The following is a 14,588-nucleotide window of genomic DNA, read 5'->3' on the forward strand; positions in this document are numbered from 1 at the left end:
ATTAATACTTTAAGCAAAAGGTCATAAAGGATTATTCTTATAGCCTTGTGCTCATCTGAGGCAGAACTCCCCTCCCTCCTTGCCCCTTCAAAAACAGCACAGAAAATTAAAAGGCTTAAAATGTATTTTAATAAGTTGATGTTGCATTACTGCATTTCTCAGAAAAACTCCAAAGGTATCAGGGACAAATCAATCATGGTACACCAATAAAAAATGCACAGCATAACTACCTAAGATAGGCAAAGCTAAGAGCTACTGCCTGACCTTCAGCATACAGCAACCCTATTCTCAAGATTGTACTAGGCCTATCAAGAAAAGCTGTGAACAGCAATATCATAGACACAAAAGGGCCATTTCTGAGTTGTCCTTACCCAAGAAAAAGATGGAGGCAAGTTTAACACAACAGTTTTTTTAAAGATAAACTAAATGAAAATCTCTAAGAGAAAATGTCTTCCTTAGGACACAAAGGCATAATATATGGGATATAACAGAACCGTATGTATGTTGCCTGTGACCTCTGTGGACATCTGCCTGAATTCCCACCTGGGAGTGAATGGAGCAATGGGGCCAAGGTCATTGGGGGATGTTTGGTTTTTGTGGTATATGTGGCAGTGTCTCTGGGATGGGGGGTGTAAGGACAAGAAAGCAAATAGAACAGGGTGGACAAAGAGTGGAATGATTAAGATTAATGGCCCTAACTGGATCCATTTTGTCATGGCTCCCCGCCCCTCAGGCTCTCAACAATCACATGAAACTTTAGGAATGCACCACACAGAACTGGTTAGTTAAAGGATATACCACACAGAACTGATTTGTTAAATATCGCCCCTCCCTTACCCTCTGCCTCCAGCATACTCCCTAGAGTACTACAGGCAGGGAAGACCTAACTATCGGGAGGAATCCCTAACACTTTTCCAGGGTAGAATTCACCTAGTACACTTTTCCAGGGTAGAATTCAACTAGTCCAAAAAGGGTCCTTCTTTTAAGGGTTTTGGGAAACTAGACACTGCAATTTTTATTAGTATCGGCGACGTTTGTTTGGAGCAAATTCAGCTCCAGGAGCTGCACGGTTGAATGCAGGAGGGGTTCCACCAATTGCCCCAATTCCTTCCATTGTAGCAGCTTGGCCAAAGCGTTCAGTTGTTGGTGGAGTCTTAAAGAGAAAGAGAGCAATGTTATAATAGAACCTATGCCCTAGCTTCCCACCCATCTGTAGTCCCTCCCCGGAGGCCATTTCCACCCAACTATTCAAGGCTCCTGATGGTAGGGTTGACCAAGCCTGTTTAGAACTCTAGTGGCTATCCCTAAAAGGAAAGTAGCCTGAAATACAGTCCTACCCAACCATCCTACCTTTAACTTTTTATTCGTATTTCTACATGCTAAGCAATATTACTTACTAAATTCCTAGGCTGGATAAGTGCTAGCCAAGTCCTTTTTCCTGAACCAGGTATATGGACGAGGGCAGGCCATCACTCTTCAGCAACCTTAAGCCTATCTAACTGAAACATTTTGACAGTAGAACTAAAACCACCTCAGGATTGTATGAGCCATAAAGCTTTTGGACTCACATCTATTTTATGTGATAATGCCTAGCCTTCGTTGCCTTCCCTCCAAAGAAGAACCTGTTCACCCAGGGTAGCAACTGAACAGTCAATCAAGACTACCCAGTCAGACAGTTATTTGCTTAACTCCTGGGTAAAATATAGTTTGAGACTGGGTTTGCACAAGACTCCAAACAAAGATCTTGAGGTAATATTTTATGGGTAACAGTGATCCTAAAAACTGTTATCTGTAGCAAAATTGTGGCAGGCCCAGGGATCACGAAGGCAAAGTCTTTCCTCCTCCTATTACCATTTAGAGTTACTATAAGGCCCTGCAGTTTATTACCAATCCCAAGGTTCCATCTGGCATCATAGTGGCAGGTCCTGGAGGAGCTGGGGTACCAGCTGGCACAGGAGCAGGGGGCATAGCGCCTCTGTTGTTTATGCCCATAGCACCTAAAGCAGAGCAGTGTGATCAGTATAGGAGACAGAGATTGCCAGTCTTTTTCTATGCCAAAGGAAATAATTCAAGATCTCTGGGCTAAGACATGTTACCCTCCCACCAAAATGATGCTCCCAGAAATGTCAAGCCTCTTAAATTTGGGCTAGGTAGGAGAAGCTACCTAGTTTACCAGAGACGAGACAAAAAAGGAAATCAGAGCCATTAACCCCTTAAGTCCTTACCTCCCATAGCCATCTGGCCCATTCGTATCTCCTGCTCTCTCTGAAAAACAAAAAATACTCAAGACAGTCCACGACAGCACTGCATTCATTCTACCACAATCCACTGAGGCCCACATACTAAGGGAAGTAGACAGTGATAACACATCCTAAGTGCACTGAGACCAAGCTGAGGAAGAACATCAACAACAGCTCCTTGAACTCATTACAGCTGTACAATGAATTCAAGATTAGAGCTACTAGGACACAAGTCAGGGTTTCCTATTAGGAACAGAAGGAAAGATGAAAGAAAAGGAGAGACATAGCTGATTTCTTCTAGGGCTCCAACCTGTACAACTGCCAAGGACATCAGAAGACCAGTCAAGGCTGCTACAGGACTGGGTCTATCTGATCCTGCAGTCACTGAGTTTAAACAGCATACAATGGCCTCCCAGCTTTTCATCCTAAATTGCCTGTGAGGCAAGAAGAGCTCCTCTTCAAACCTTACCTTTCCTTCCTATGAATGCTTCTTTCTATAAGGAGTGTCATAGAATGGAAAAATTGGTCATAGCCTAGTGTGTTTTAATAATCCTAATGGACAATTCATGATGAGTTTTTCATATCATGGGCACATGGGAGATAATACCGCATCAGGGAATGTTCCCTTGAATCCTTCCTGCTGTCGTCGCATCATTTCTTCTTGTTGCCGCCGCATCTCTTCCTCACGGCGCCTGCGCTCCTCTTCCTGCCTACAGAGAAGTCACCAAGATATTTAAGCAGAGGCATTCCAAAACTCGAACAGATTATATTAATAGGGGACTCAGCCAAGGAGATCAAGAACCAACTGAAAACTATCATAGCTCTCCAGGAAACTCACTGTTAAATGTGCCCAGCCCTAAAACAACCCAGATGTGTCCTTCAGGGAAAAAAGTTCTTTCCCAAAGGAGCCAGTCTCATAAGACCAGCACTCAGCTGCTTTCCTCTTTAGCGCAGTCCCAGGAACTCCTAGAACCATGGGTACCTGAAACATCTCCCATCTAAAGGGAGAACTTGAGAAGCAGCCAGGAAATATTTGCCAACATATTTACAAATGCATGAGGTAGCATGGTGGTAGGAAACAGGAGAGAGACATTACATTTTAAAGTTGTCAGATAAAAAGGGTTGGAGAAAAGAGTTACCTGAGCTCCAGCTGCTTTCGTTTTTGCACTTCTTGATTGTGCAGCTCTTCCATCCTCCTAAGTTCTTCTTGACGCCTCATCAAATCTATGAAAACAACAGACTGATTGAGAGTATTCTTCATGATCCTCATATAGGGCCAGTAATTTTCCATAAAGGTAGATCCAGAAAGCAAAGGGGATATTTAATCCCTGAGTGGCCATCCGAGGTATCCAGATTCCAAAAATGAAGTCAAACCTATTATTTCCTTCTCCACAGAATCCAGTATCCTCTGCCACATCTCCAAGCTCATTTGCCTACCAAGATCAACAAAATATTTCAGAGAATAAAAGTTGAAGTTTAGGCCTTTCTCTACTGATTGATAAAGAAACTCCTGAAAAAAGTTACTCTGTCCTCCTTCTAGTTATAAGACTTACAGGCCGATACTCACCCTGCCTCATTAGCATGACCTGGTGCTCATGGCGAGCAGCCTCCATCTCCATCTCCAGCTTCTCACGAGCTTCCTTAATGTTTCGGTCCACTTGGTCCTGCTGCTGCTTCTCCATCTCAATAAGTGCCTTCCAGCGCATGGCATACTCATACTCAAAGGAGCCAGGCTGTGCAAATCTGGGTGGCTGCTCTCGCTCCCTATGCACAAGGTTCCTAGGTTACTAAAACTTTTGTCCAAGATTTTCCCAACGAAACACTACATTCCTCCCGAGGGCCAAGACGATGGCTGCCAGTGAACACATACAGCAAAGATGTGCCTCTTTTACACATCTCTTTACAAGCTTCCTTAAGAACAGGCAAACACCTAACAGGGAATCTATCAGGACCACATACTTGTGAAATTGCTGGTTCTTTATAACCAGCTTCTCTGGGAGTCCCTCTTCATCATCTAACTGGTCCATGGGCTCCACAGTCACAGGTCGAGGAAATCTGGGAGAGAGACGCTCAGTGTTAATCAAATTATACCGGCACAGTGAACTAGTTAGGGGTCAGGACTGGACAATTAAACATACTTCTGAAGGGGTTTTTATACCCAGTCCTAAGTAACCATGCCCTTTTAATGGCATTATGTGGAATCTGGGGTTGACAGGATAGAGTCACGTTTCAGATCTCTGAATACAGTCTTTAAGTAGGTGGAGGACTTAAGTGCAGCCTTTATTTATTTATTTTTAAATTTTATTTATTTTTTTGGCTGCATTGGGTCTTTGCTGCTGCGCATAGGCTTTCTCTAGTTGCGGTGAGCAGGAGCTACTCTTCGTTGTGGTGTGGGGGCTTCTCATCATGGTGGCTTCTCTTGTTGAAGAGCACTGGCTCTAGGCACACGGGCTTCAGTCGTTGTGGTGTGTGGGCTCAGTATTGTGGCGCATGGGCTTAGTTGCTCCGTGGCACGTGGGATCTTCCCGGACCAGGGATCAAACCCACGTCCCCTGTATTGCCAGGCAGATTCTTAACCACTGGGCCATCAGGGACGTTCCAAGTGCAGCCTTTATATATGGTATCTACAGAACTCAAGGTAACGACTTGGGGTAAATACTAAGAGAGATGCTACATGCACAAAACAACTTTTTAGAGTTCTAAAACTTCACCATAAGGGGAGACTTAACACTGATTAAATGACAACCTACTGAAAGACTGCAAAGGTTTATTTTTTAATCCTCATACTATTTCCATTAATTTAAGAGTACACTGAAAACTCTACTAGAGCTGAATTATATCAAAAGTCTTTAAATGAACACAGGAACATGGTTCTTAAAGGCTAGCTCCCCAGACCACAGAAGGAAGTAGCATTTAAGGTATGTTTCTGAAAATGACCCTTCACTCACGTGGTTAGCAGGAAGGAGCCTTCACTGCATCTGTCCAGAGCTTTCCGAGCCGCTGGCTTCCCTGAGAATTCAACAATGCCTTTTCCTGAGGGCCTTCCTCGATCATCCACAATGACTACAGCCCTCTCCACCTGGCCGAACACAGAAAAGGCTTCCTCCAGCAGTTCATTGGACACATACTGAGGAAGGTTTCGGACTGTAAGGGATGCACTATGGCAGGCAAAGCGCACACGCAGCTGCTTTCCACGGAGCGGCATGTTGTCCAGTTCCACTTTGGCAATCTCTGCTAGGGTTCGTGTTTCCTAGGAAGCAGAGGAAAGTCAGAATAACTCAGTTGGACGAAGATCACCTACACAGCCATCAAGAGCCTCAAGAAGAATAGCTCAATGTCTCCAAAAAAACCCAAAAAACCCTTGGCAACAAGCATACAAAGAAACATGGATAGAACTGGAAGAATGGAGTCAGGTGTTTCAGATAACTCTTTGGTTAGCCTAATTTCTCTGATGGTCTTGCAATATATCAACTGGAAATTCTAGAGTTAATACCACTTACATGGTCACTGGTATCATAGGCTATTCTCTGAAGTGTTAACAGATCATCTGGACAAGAATGACCATCATAAAGCCTACCCTTAAAATACAGCAGCCAGAATTATTTTAATTTTTGCTAGCTACATACAAGTTTAACCAGAATCACTACGCCCTACAAGAGGCCTCTTTAGAACCACAGACCTTGATGGGACCCTCCACATTACTGAAGAGGAAGCTGAGCCCTAGAAAAAATGACTTGCCTATATAGTTAGTGGTAGATCTGGAATGAAGACTAGTTCTGACCGTAACATCCAGTGATCTTGCTAGCACATTATGTCCCTCATTTATGGAGCTAGATAATGCCCAGAAAGGTTTCCCCCATGCACTTAAACAAATTTCCTAAATCAAATCAGATTTTTTAAAAGATCTACACTTAAAATTTTTTAAAAAATAGATACAAATAAAACTGTTCCCTCAACGTTTTGACGAATCTTAAGTGAGATAACATATGTGTGTAAGGGCTTTGGAAATAAATTATATAAACCTTGATCATTACTAAAATAAAAACCTTTTTTCATTTTTTTTGGGATAAAGTCTAATTTATTAAAATATTTGTGGGGAGCAGTAAATAGAAGGGTAGAGATAAAACAAAATTAACTATGAGTTGATAGTTACTGAAGCTGGGTAACGAGTACATGCAGGTTCATTATACTATTCGCTCCACTTCTGTATGTTTAAAATTTCTGAATTAAAACAAAAAAAGTTCCAAAGGGCATACTTTATCCCCAGAGTCCTAGGCAAGTAAACCTATGTTGTCCTTGAAACAAAACAAAAACCTATGAGGAAAAATTAAAATAAAATCTGCATTTTTGTCCTGTTCCACCAACTATAACTATAAGCTTTTAATATCATCTGAGAATTATTTCTACTGCCTAACTTTCCATATCCATCATTGCCCAGCTTCCCCACCTTTTAGAGCACATGCTCTAAAAGCCCACAGTTGCTCACCAAGCGGATAAAGCCAAAGCCCTTGTCCTTATGAATGAAGACTTCGCCTGCCTTCCCATATTTCTCAAATAGTTTCCTCATTTCCTCCTCAGTGATGTCAGGAGGAAGATTGCCCACAAAGAGCCGGCTACGCTGGGTGAAGGTCTTCTCTCCTGGTTTCCTAAAATTCTTCAGGTCAATAGTCAAGCCTTCATCTGAGAGAAGACACACAGTCACATTCTCAAAGAGTTACAACTGCCGCTAGATGGGCAATATAATTGCTGTAGAGAAGTCAAACACCATTTCCCAATGGAATCTATCCACTAACCACTTATCGGTAAATTGCACCTTAGAATGTGAAAGCAGTAGGCAGAGATCTGGGGAGACTTCTCAACAACTCTACTATGGGCCAGGAGCCACCCCGGACTAACTCAGAGAGAGAAAGAGAAAATTAAGCAAGTCAAGGAGCCCTAGATCAGAAGGGATCAGATTTTTACATTTAAAACATAATTGTTCCATTTCCCAATCCCTCACTAATCTTCATAACCTTAACAGTTCCCATTCTTTCAGGCTTGGGGTAATAGAATGAAAAGAATGAGTTAGGGAAGAGTATTCTTTGTAGGAATCTCTGGAAATAAAAGAGGGTTGAGGTTGGTTGTAGTCTTAGAGGCACACAACAGGTGCTCAAAATTTGCTGAATGGATGGAAACATACCTTTAAAGACCTTTTACTCTGATTAAAAATGGGGTGGCACAGAGACTTCCCTGGTGGCACAGTGTACAGGACTCCGGGCTCCCAATGCAGGGGGCTCGGGTTTGATCCCTAGTCAGGGAACTAGATCCCACATGCATGCCAAGGCTGGGAGTTCGCATGCCACAACTGGGAAGCTTGCCTGCTGCAACTAAGACCCGGTGCAATCAAATAAATAAATAAATATTTTTTAAAAAAATGGGGTGGCACAGGCCCCAAGATAAAAATATAATACTTAATACCAGATTTCTTCTCCATTAAGTCTTAAAGACCTTTTCTATATTTTCTCTATGTACTAGTCATCTGATGATTACCTCTAAGAACCAAGCTCTGAGGTAAAGCATGCAGCCATCTGTTTATCAACAGAATGTGCCAATGCAGCAAAGCAACCTGTACTCAACTGCTATCCTACATGTCTGCTCCTTATTTCAGAGAATCAGCCTTTTTCTATCCTAAGTATTAAGAGGTAAATAGAGAAAAGAACAACAAAGGTGTGCTACAAAGGCCCATTACTTTATAATCCCAAGAATCTAATCTAAAAATCAAGAAACTATTCCCAAGAAGGGACCTATTTCTACCCCACTACCTAGCATGTACTCACTTTGGCTGCTGGCTTGTTGCCCATTTGCAGGTATTGGTGGAGGTGGTGGCTGCTGCTGTTGCTGCTGGTGGTGCTGCTGATGGTGATGCTGATGATGTTTCCTTGGAGTGTGGTTTTGTTTCTCCAAGTTAAAAGTTTTATTGCTCTGCATTTTTGCACCCTAAAAAGAAACGGTAGAAGGTCAAATACATTCAGTGCTAAGAGCACAATCAGCCATCTTCCTGATGACTTGTATGTCATTAATCACCTTTGGTATTATTTTTAACAAGTATGGCAAAGGAGTACAATTCAAAAATCTAAAAACCACCAGCACTAGCAGTTATGTTGTACATAGAAACTAGACAAGTACTAGATAAGAACAGCTTGCACTAGAATGACTTGAGGAAACTTCCAGTTCAGTAACTATATGGATTAATAGGAAACTACTTTCCCAAAAGAATCTACTCCCTAAAAATTGGCCTTATCATAATATTAAAGCACACTTTAAAACACAATGACTAAAACAGATTCTAGTTATCACAAGGACTAATAATAAGTCTTGTTCTTCTCTGGTACCTTGCAGTCCTAGCTTACAGTAGATACTGTGGAATGAACAGCAGGAAAAGTATGGGCTGTGGAGTTAGATATACTTAGATTTGAAGCATGGTCCTAATACTTACTTACTAGCCATGTACTACTTAGTAAATTACTTCTGCACCAGTTTCTTAAGTTGTTATAAAGGGAATAATAAAAATACCTACCTCTCAAAGTAGCTATAAAGATTAATGAGTATGTGAAAACACTAGTTCTGTACTGGCATATACTAAACACTTGGTAAATACTGCTATTAATCACAATGGAAAAATAAACGACTACCAAAGCAATAAAAGCAGCAAATACAAAATTATACAATCATAAAATCTTAAATTCTGTCATTTAAAAATCAACATAAGGGAGTTCCCTGGTGGCCTAGTGGTTAGGATTCTGGGCTTTCACTGCTGTGGCCTGAGTTAAATCCCTGGCTGGAGAACTGAGATCCCATAAGCCACACAGGTGTGGCCCAAAAAAAAAAAAAAAAAAAAGCAGCATAAGATTAAATGAAAACTCCTGGTATAATCCAGACTGAATACACAAGTTGATGGTTTTAAAATGGAAATTTCCTAATGGATCAGGTTAACAAAGTGAGGACCATCCTCCTCATCCAAAGGCAGTTCTCCAGTAAATTAAAGGGCAAAATCAATCCTGAATCTTTTCCCCTCAACACAGGACCCTCCAGTCAGATTTAACTGAAGGAAAGATGCAGAAAAGGACCTTTTCCCTGAATACTCTATTATTAACATCATGATTCCTTTAAAATAAATTATATTCCTCAGACAAAAAAAATGTGACAAAGGCTTAGTAACTGTTGATTTTGGATTATGGGTATATAAGAATACTTCTATGTGTATAAAAACTTTCTAATACATTTTATATCATATCCCACCAAAACTGAAAACATCAATGCAATTAAGTTCTGTATCCAAAAGTTGTTTCATAAGACAATAGATAACAAGAGCTATCAAGATGTTCCTATTCTTTTAACTCAGGAATTCTACTTCCAGTAATTTATCCTAAGAATATCATTTTAAAATTTAAAACTACATCCAAGAAATACTCACTGTTATGGGCTTTCTGGTAACAAAAATGATAAAAATGACTTAGGTACCCAAAATTAGGGGCAGTGTTTTTAATAAATTGTGGTACATCTATACAACGGAATGTTACATGGCATTAAAAATTATAAAGACCACGTAAACATTAAAAATGTTTGATGCTTTAAGAGGGGAAGTGTTTTTTTAAATGCATGAATGTAGATAAGAAACAGAAGGTGGGCAAAAATGAAATCTGTCCTGCTTGTAAATTGATAATTTTTTTTACTAATTTTTTAAACTAATTCATTCAACAAATATTCACTGAATGCTTACTATTTGCTAGGCACTATTCTAGGTGCTTGGGATGCCTCAATGAACAAAGCAGATTCTTGCCTTCAGCAGTGATAGCCTTCCAGTGAGAGAAAACAATATATATAATAATTAAATTACACAGTACTTAAGAAGAGGTTAAGTGTAGGGGAAAATAAAGAAAAGGGGGTGGAGGGGGGGAAAAAATGGACAGGGAGCAGAAGGGGGAAGATTGCAATTTTAAATAGGCCTGTGAGGTTAGCCTCACTAGAAACCTGACATTCAAGCCAAGACTTGAATTCTCATTTGTATCATTTCATCAATCTTTTGTTTCTCATTAATAAGGTACAAAATACATCTTTAACATAGAAAACGTAGAAATAAAAATAAAGAAAACCCCAAAGACCCACCACTACAAAAGTCACTGTTAACATTTTGGTATACCCTTTCAGTCACTGATTTATACATTTGTATGTATTCTAAATGGTATATTCCATGTCACTAAATCTTCTACATTTACTGTTAGCAGACAAAGTATTCAGCTGTCAACCAAGCCCCTATTGTGTTGGGACACTTGGGCTGTTTCTAACTTTTCACCATTATAAACAATGCTCACAGCTAAATCTTGGGGTACCTCCATGACTAAATATTCCTCCCACAATTTCCATTTTTGCTTATTTACATTCAAAACATACACTATCATTTCAAAACTGCAATCATAAATGCACTGTTGTATATTCACCCTTTCCCCATTTCTATAGTGTCAATTATACTTGTTAATGGCTACATAAAGTCCAATTGGATGTACACTAATTTACTAAACTACTCCCTATGAGACATTTAGGCTGTTTTCAGCTTTTTCCTATTACAATGCTGAAATAAATACCTTCTTGCTTATAGCTTTCTGTTTATTTCCTTAGGATAAATTCTTAAAAATAGAATAATTAAATGCCTTTGTGACTCTTGCCACATAGTGTAACAACTTTAAGCACCATGAATAAGTGTACCAGTTTCACAGCAAATGGGATACCTTAAAAAATGTTTTTAAAAACAAGATATAAAAGTAGGAAATTAAAACACAAAATTTAAAGTCTACTCCAGCTACAGGTGAGGATAGGTAAGTGGGCATTAGAACCAGATCTTTTCCTATTTGAATCCCATGAATCAAACACCTCCATTCCCCTGACCCCAAAGTGACCTACAGCAGAAACTTGAATTATCCACAGCCATTTCTCCAACTAGTTCTTACCTCTGGCTAGAATCCAAGGAGCCTCTTTTTTTTTCCTCCAGCCTTTAATATAAGAGTCAGTGGCCCCAGCCTCAATACCCTGCATCCCATTCAGGAACCCACAATGTATATGTTAACAGAAATCCTTATAGCGATCCACTCAAAACTGAAATATTAAAAACTCTATATTTACATCCTAACCACACCTCACCACTCCATTTCAAAAAAAGCCATTTTACAACTTAGTAGAAATGATCTTGAGCACTGGGATGTCCTAAACCATTTAGAATTACTTCAAGGGAGGTTATTTTTGGTTTTAGAAAGTGTAGCCTGGTAGTTAAGATGATAATACCAGATATTTATTGACCACTATATGTCAGGCACTGTGCTAAGTCCGTATTATCTCATTTAATGCTCATAACTATCATTCTTCTGAATAAGAAAACTGATGCACATCCAAGGTCACACAAAAATGTGATGGAGCATGGAGTAGAACTCAGGTCTGTTGAACTCTAAAGCTCATACTCATCCCTATGCTACAAACTGTGTAATCAAGCTCACCTTGATTTTAGAGTTCAGAATCCAAAAAACTTACTAAAATGTCACTTAACTTCTGAGCCTCAGTTTCCTCACCTGTAACATCTATCTCACAGGGCTGGTTATTTTGACTAAATGAGGTCACTTGTTCCTGCTGGCAACCACTACCCTTATTTCTACATATGGTGGGTGCTCCAGTTAGACAAATGTCATCAATTACATTCTTCCCCTGCTCTTCTGCATTCTAGCAAAAATATTTTTACAACCAAACTGCCTACCTTTTTGTGTTGAATAAATGTCTCCATACTGCCAATCTTTATAATCTTTCCTTTCAGTTTTTTATTTCCCAAGCAGGCATTCAACGGTGAACACTAAATATTGTATAAATCACCTAAAACAGTGCCCACAAAGTAGCAAGTAGTCAGTAAGTGTTGTCCCTATAATGTACTTCTGATGATGACCACCAATATAATTTGTAAGTATGTGCAGGTATCTTGGTAATAAATTCACTGCCCCCTAACCATGGGCCTCTGAGAAAAGAACAAAGCATAAAGATCATTACTAAGGATTTCTGTCTACTTATCTGCCCTTAAGTCTAACCCTGATGGACTTTCTTGAGAGAAAACACATATTTATGTTAGAAAAACTGGTGCTATTTGCAACACAACTGCACAAATGTTGTTCAGGTACAGACCAAACACTACATCACATATATCTGAAATCTAAATAAATGTCCCCTTAATTTTCAGGAAAAGGATCAACTTTTTAAGTGGAAACTGTGGGGGTATATCTAGTAAAAGTCTACCAGACGGAGATGGCTGCCTGGATGTGCACCAGCCTGAAAGCTGTAGGAGACACTGGCATGGTAAGGTCCTTTCCTAAGAGTCTCTTAACACCTTTAGTAATAAGAAGTCGGACAAAGAAACAATGTAAGTGCAACCAGCACCCTCCCATTAGAGTTGCCAGACGTATCAAATAAAAACACACTACAGTTAAATTTGAATTTCAAGTGTTAAAAAATGAATGATTTTTAGTATAAGTCCCATGCAACGTATACTAAAAAATAATCTGTTGCCTACATGAAATTCAAATCTAACGGGGTGTCCTGTATTTCATCTGGCAACTCTACCCCCTACACCTACCTCAACTTCCACCGAAGATAGCAAAGTGCCTCCCAGTCCTCTCTAACCTCGACTTCTCTGTTAAGAACACAAAGAAAAGCATCAACTTACGACAATAATTTTTCCAAATGTAAAATACCCGATAGAAAATCCATAACATTCATTTTCATTTTAAAAAGTGATGTCATAGATGGGTCGAGTAGCTAGGCAACAAGACCCAAAAAAAAAAAAAAGCCTCCAGGAACCTGCCTAGGAAAGCGGCGAGGTCTGGACTAGCAGATGAACTTCCCAGCTAAGAGTCTCTACAAAAAAATATCGCTGGGAGGGGGGGCGCTTTCTCCTCCGGAATTAATGGCCTCAAGAGGTCGAGAGGAGGAGCACCCGACAAAGCGCCTCCTCCTGCAGCCGCGACTTCAGGGCTCTCGGATAATAGACCCCACACCCTCAGGCCCAGGTCGGCTCAAGGGCCGGGGAACTTACTGACAGGGCTCAGATTCCAAGATGTGTCGCACAAAGAAAAGAGGCGGGAAGGGAAACGGGAACCAGGTTAAAGCCGAAGGCGAGGCGAGGGGAGAGCGATGGGCCTCCGCGGGTGGGCTGAGGAGGCCGTGTGGCGGCGGGGACAAGGCCTCAAGAGGCCTCGGAACGAACGGCCCAACTCCCTCCAAACCCAGCCTCGCTCTCGCCTCTATCTTCACCGACTGTCGCGAAAAATCCTACTCCCCTCTCGAACAAGAACTAAGTCGTCCCCAAACTCACCCTCTACCGACTGTTTTCTCTTCAGAGTAAAGGCGACGCTACACGGCCTCCACCGTCCCGAGAAAAGAGCGCGCGACCGCCGGAAACCAGACGACGGAGCTCTGTGGCTCCCAAGGGCTACAAAGTGGCGTTCTCTATTGGTTATCTTACCTGCCAATCAACGTTTATCTCCAGAGGCGGAATCGGTTTTCCACGATTTCTTCGATCTTATTGGCTACCGAATGCGAAAGACTTGAGTTCGTGTGAACGACAGTTGGGGACAAAGAGCGAGGCTTTGTACCGAGTGCGCATGCGCAAGTGCGTCCGCTAGAGGCGGAAAAGGAAGGGGGGAGGGGGATAAAGGGTTGGAAGGAGAGACATCAACGGACTGACTGAAAGACCGAAAGACCAAGTGATGGGAGGGGGAAAGGAGAGGGGAAAAAAGGGGGAGAGGAAAGTGGAGAGTGAAACAGAAGGGGAGAAAATGTGCGCGTAGGCGTGCTCTGAGAATTCCTGCACTGCGCCTGTACAAGAAGCTAGAGTAACAATGTCATTGTATTCAGTGTAGTAGATCTAGACTTTTCCTACTGAAAAAATGCCCCGCCATGTTTCTTTTTTCACACTTCCTCATTAGGGCTTGCACTCTGACACTCCTTACTTAATCTGATTTTCTAGTTGCTTCTCCTGCTGCCGGGTTTACTCCTAAAGCCCAGCTGAAATAGTCATCACTATGGCTATGGTTATAGAAAGGGATGGGGGAGGGGGGATCGATACTTTAGTCTCTGTGTGATTACAAAGAACTGTAACCAGTACCCTCATTTCCATGGTAACCAGGGAACCCAGCAGTCCAAACATCACTATTCTCATGATTTACAGAGAGACTCAACAGGTGTCATCATTGCCATGGATACATTGTAGGCCTCCAGATCAGACTGATTCTATATTCCAAAGGATGCCAATTAGGTAATCACCTTCATTTTTCAGTAACG

General features: G+C 41.2%; 1 protein-coding gene across 4 annotated transcripts; it reads right to left on the reverse strand.

Moving 5' to 3' along the window:
* Window positions 1-106: 106 nt before the first annotated feature.
* NONO (non-POU domain containing octamer binding) lies at window positions 107-13,875 on the reverse strand. Of its 4 annotated transcripts, XM_022561015.3 has the most exons (12): window positions 13,621-13,740; window positions 12,883-12,939; window positions 8,057-8,216; window positions 6,727-6,920; window positions 5,189-5,490; window positions 4,200-4,295; window positions 3,808-4,004; window positions 3,380-3,464; window positions 2,848-2,950; window positions 2,226-2,265; window positions 1,888-1,997; window positions 107-1,153 (listed from the first exon to the last, which is right to left on the reverse strand). In XM_022561015.3, the coding sequence occupies exons 3-12, from the start codon at window positions 8,205-8,207 to the stop codon at window positions 1,019-1,021; spliced, it is 1,413 nt and encodes a 470-aa protein (XP_022416723.1). In that variant the 5' UTR covers window positions 8,208-8,216; window positions 12,883-12,939; window positions 13,621-13,740; the 3' UTR covers window positions 107-1,018. The 4 variants fall into 4 exon arrangements, with proteins under 4 accessions (XP_022416723.1, XP_022416726.1, XP_022416725.1 ...); XM_022561018.3 differs by lacking the exons at window positions 12,883-12,939; window positions 13,621-13,740 and adding an exon at window positions 13,771-13,875; XM_022561017.3 differs by lacking the exon at window positions 12,883-12,939 and having other exon boundaries at window positions 13,621-13,741.
* Between the last annotated feature and the right edge of the window lie 713 nt (window positions 13,876-14,588).

This window comes from Delphinapterus leucas, chromosome X, assembly GCF_059928025.1.
Source record: "Delphinapterus leucas isolate spDelLeu-1000000601 "Yukka" chromosome X, BTC_Dleu_Yukka2, whole genome shotgun sequence".
Lineage (NCBI taxonomy): Eukaryota > Metazoa > Chordata > Mammalia > Artiodactyla > Monodontidae > Delphinapterus > Delphinapterus leucas.

What these genes read in the sequence shown, in the direction of transcription:
- NONO (XM_022561018.3), bottom strand. Translation starts at nt 8,207, where the DNA reads ATGCAGAGCAATAAAACTTTTAACTTGGAGAAACAAAACCACACTCCA. An exon ending in GCTTTGGCTTTATCCGCTTG is followed by an intron (nt 5,491 to 6,726) that starts GTGAGCAACTGT and finishes TCTGCTTCCTAG; the next exon opens with GAAACACGAACCCTAGCAGA. An exon ending in GGGCCAGATGGCTATGGGAG is followed by an intron (nt 1,998 to 2,225) that starts GTAAGGACTTAA and finishes GCTCTGCTTTAG; the next exon opens with GTGCTATGGGCATAAACAAC.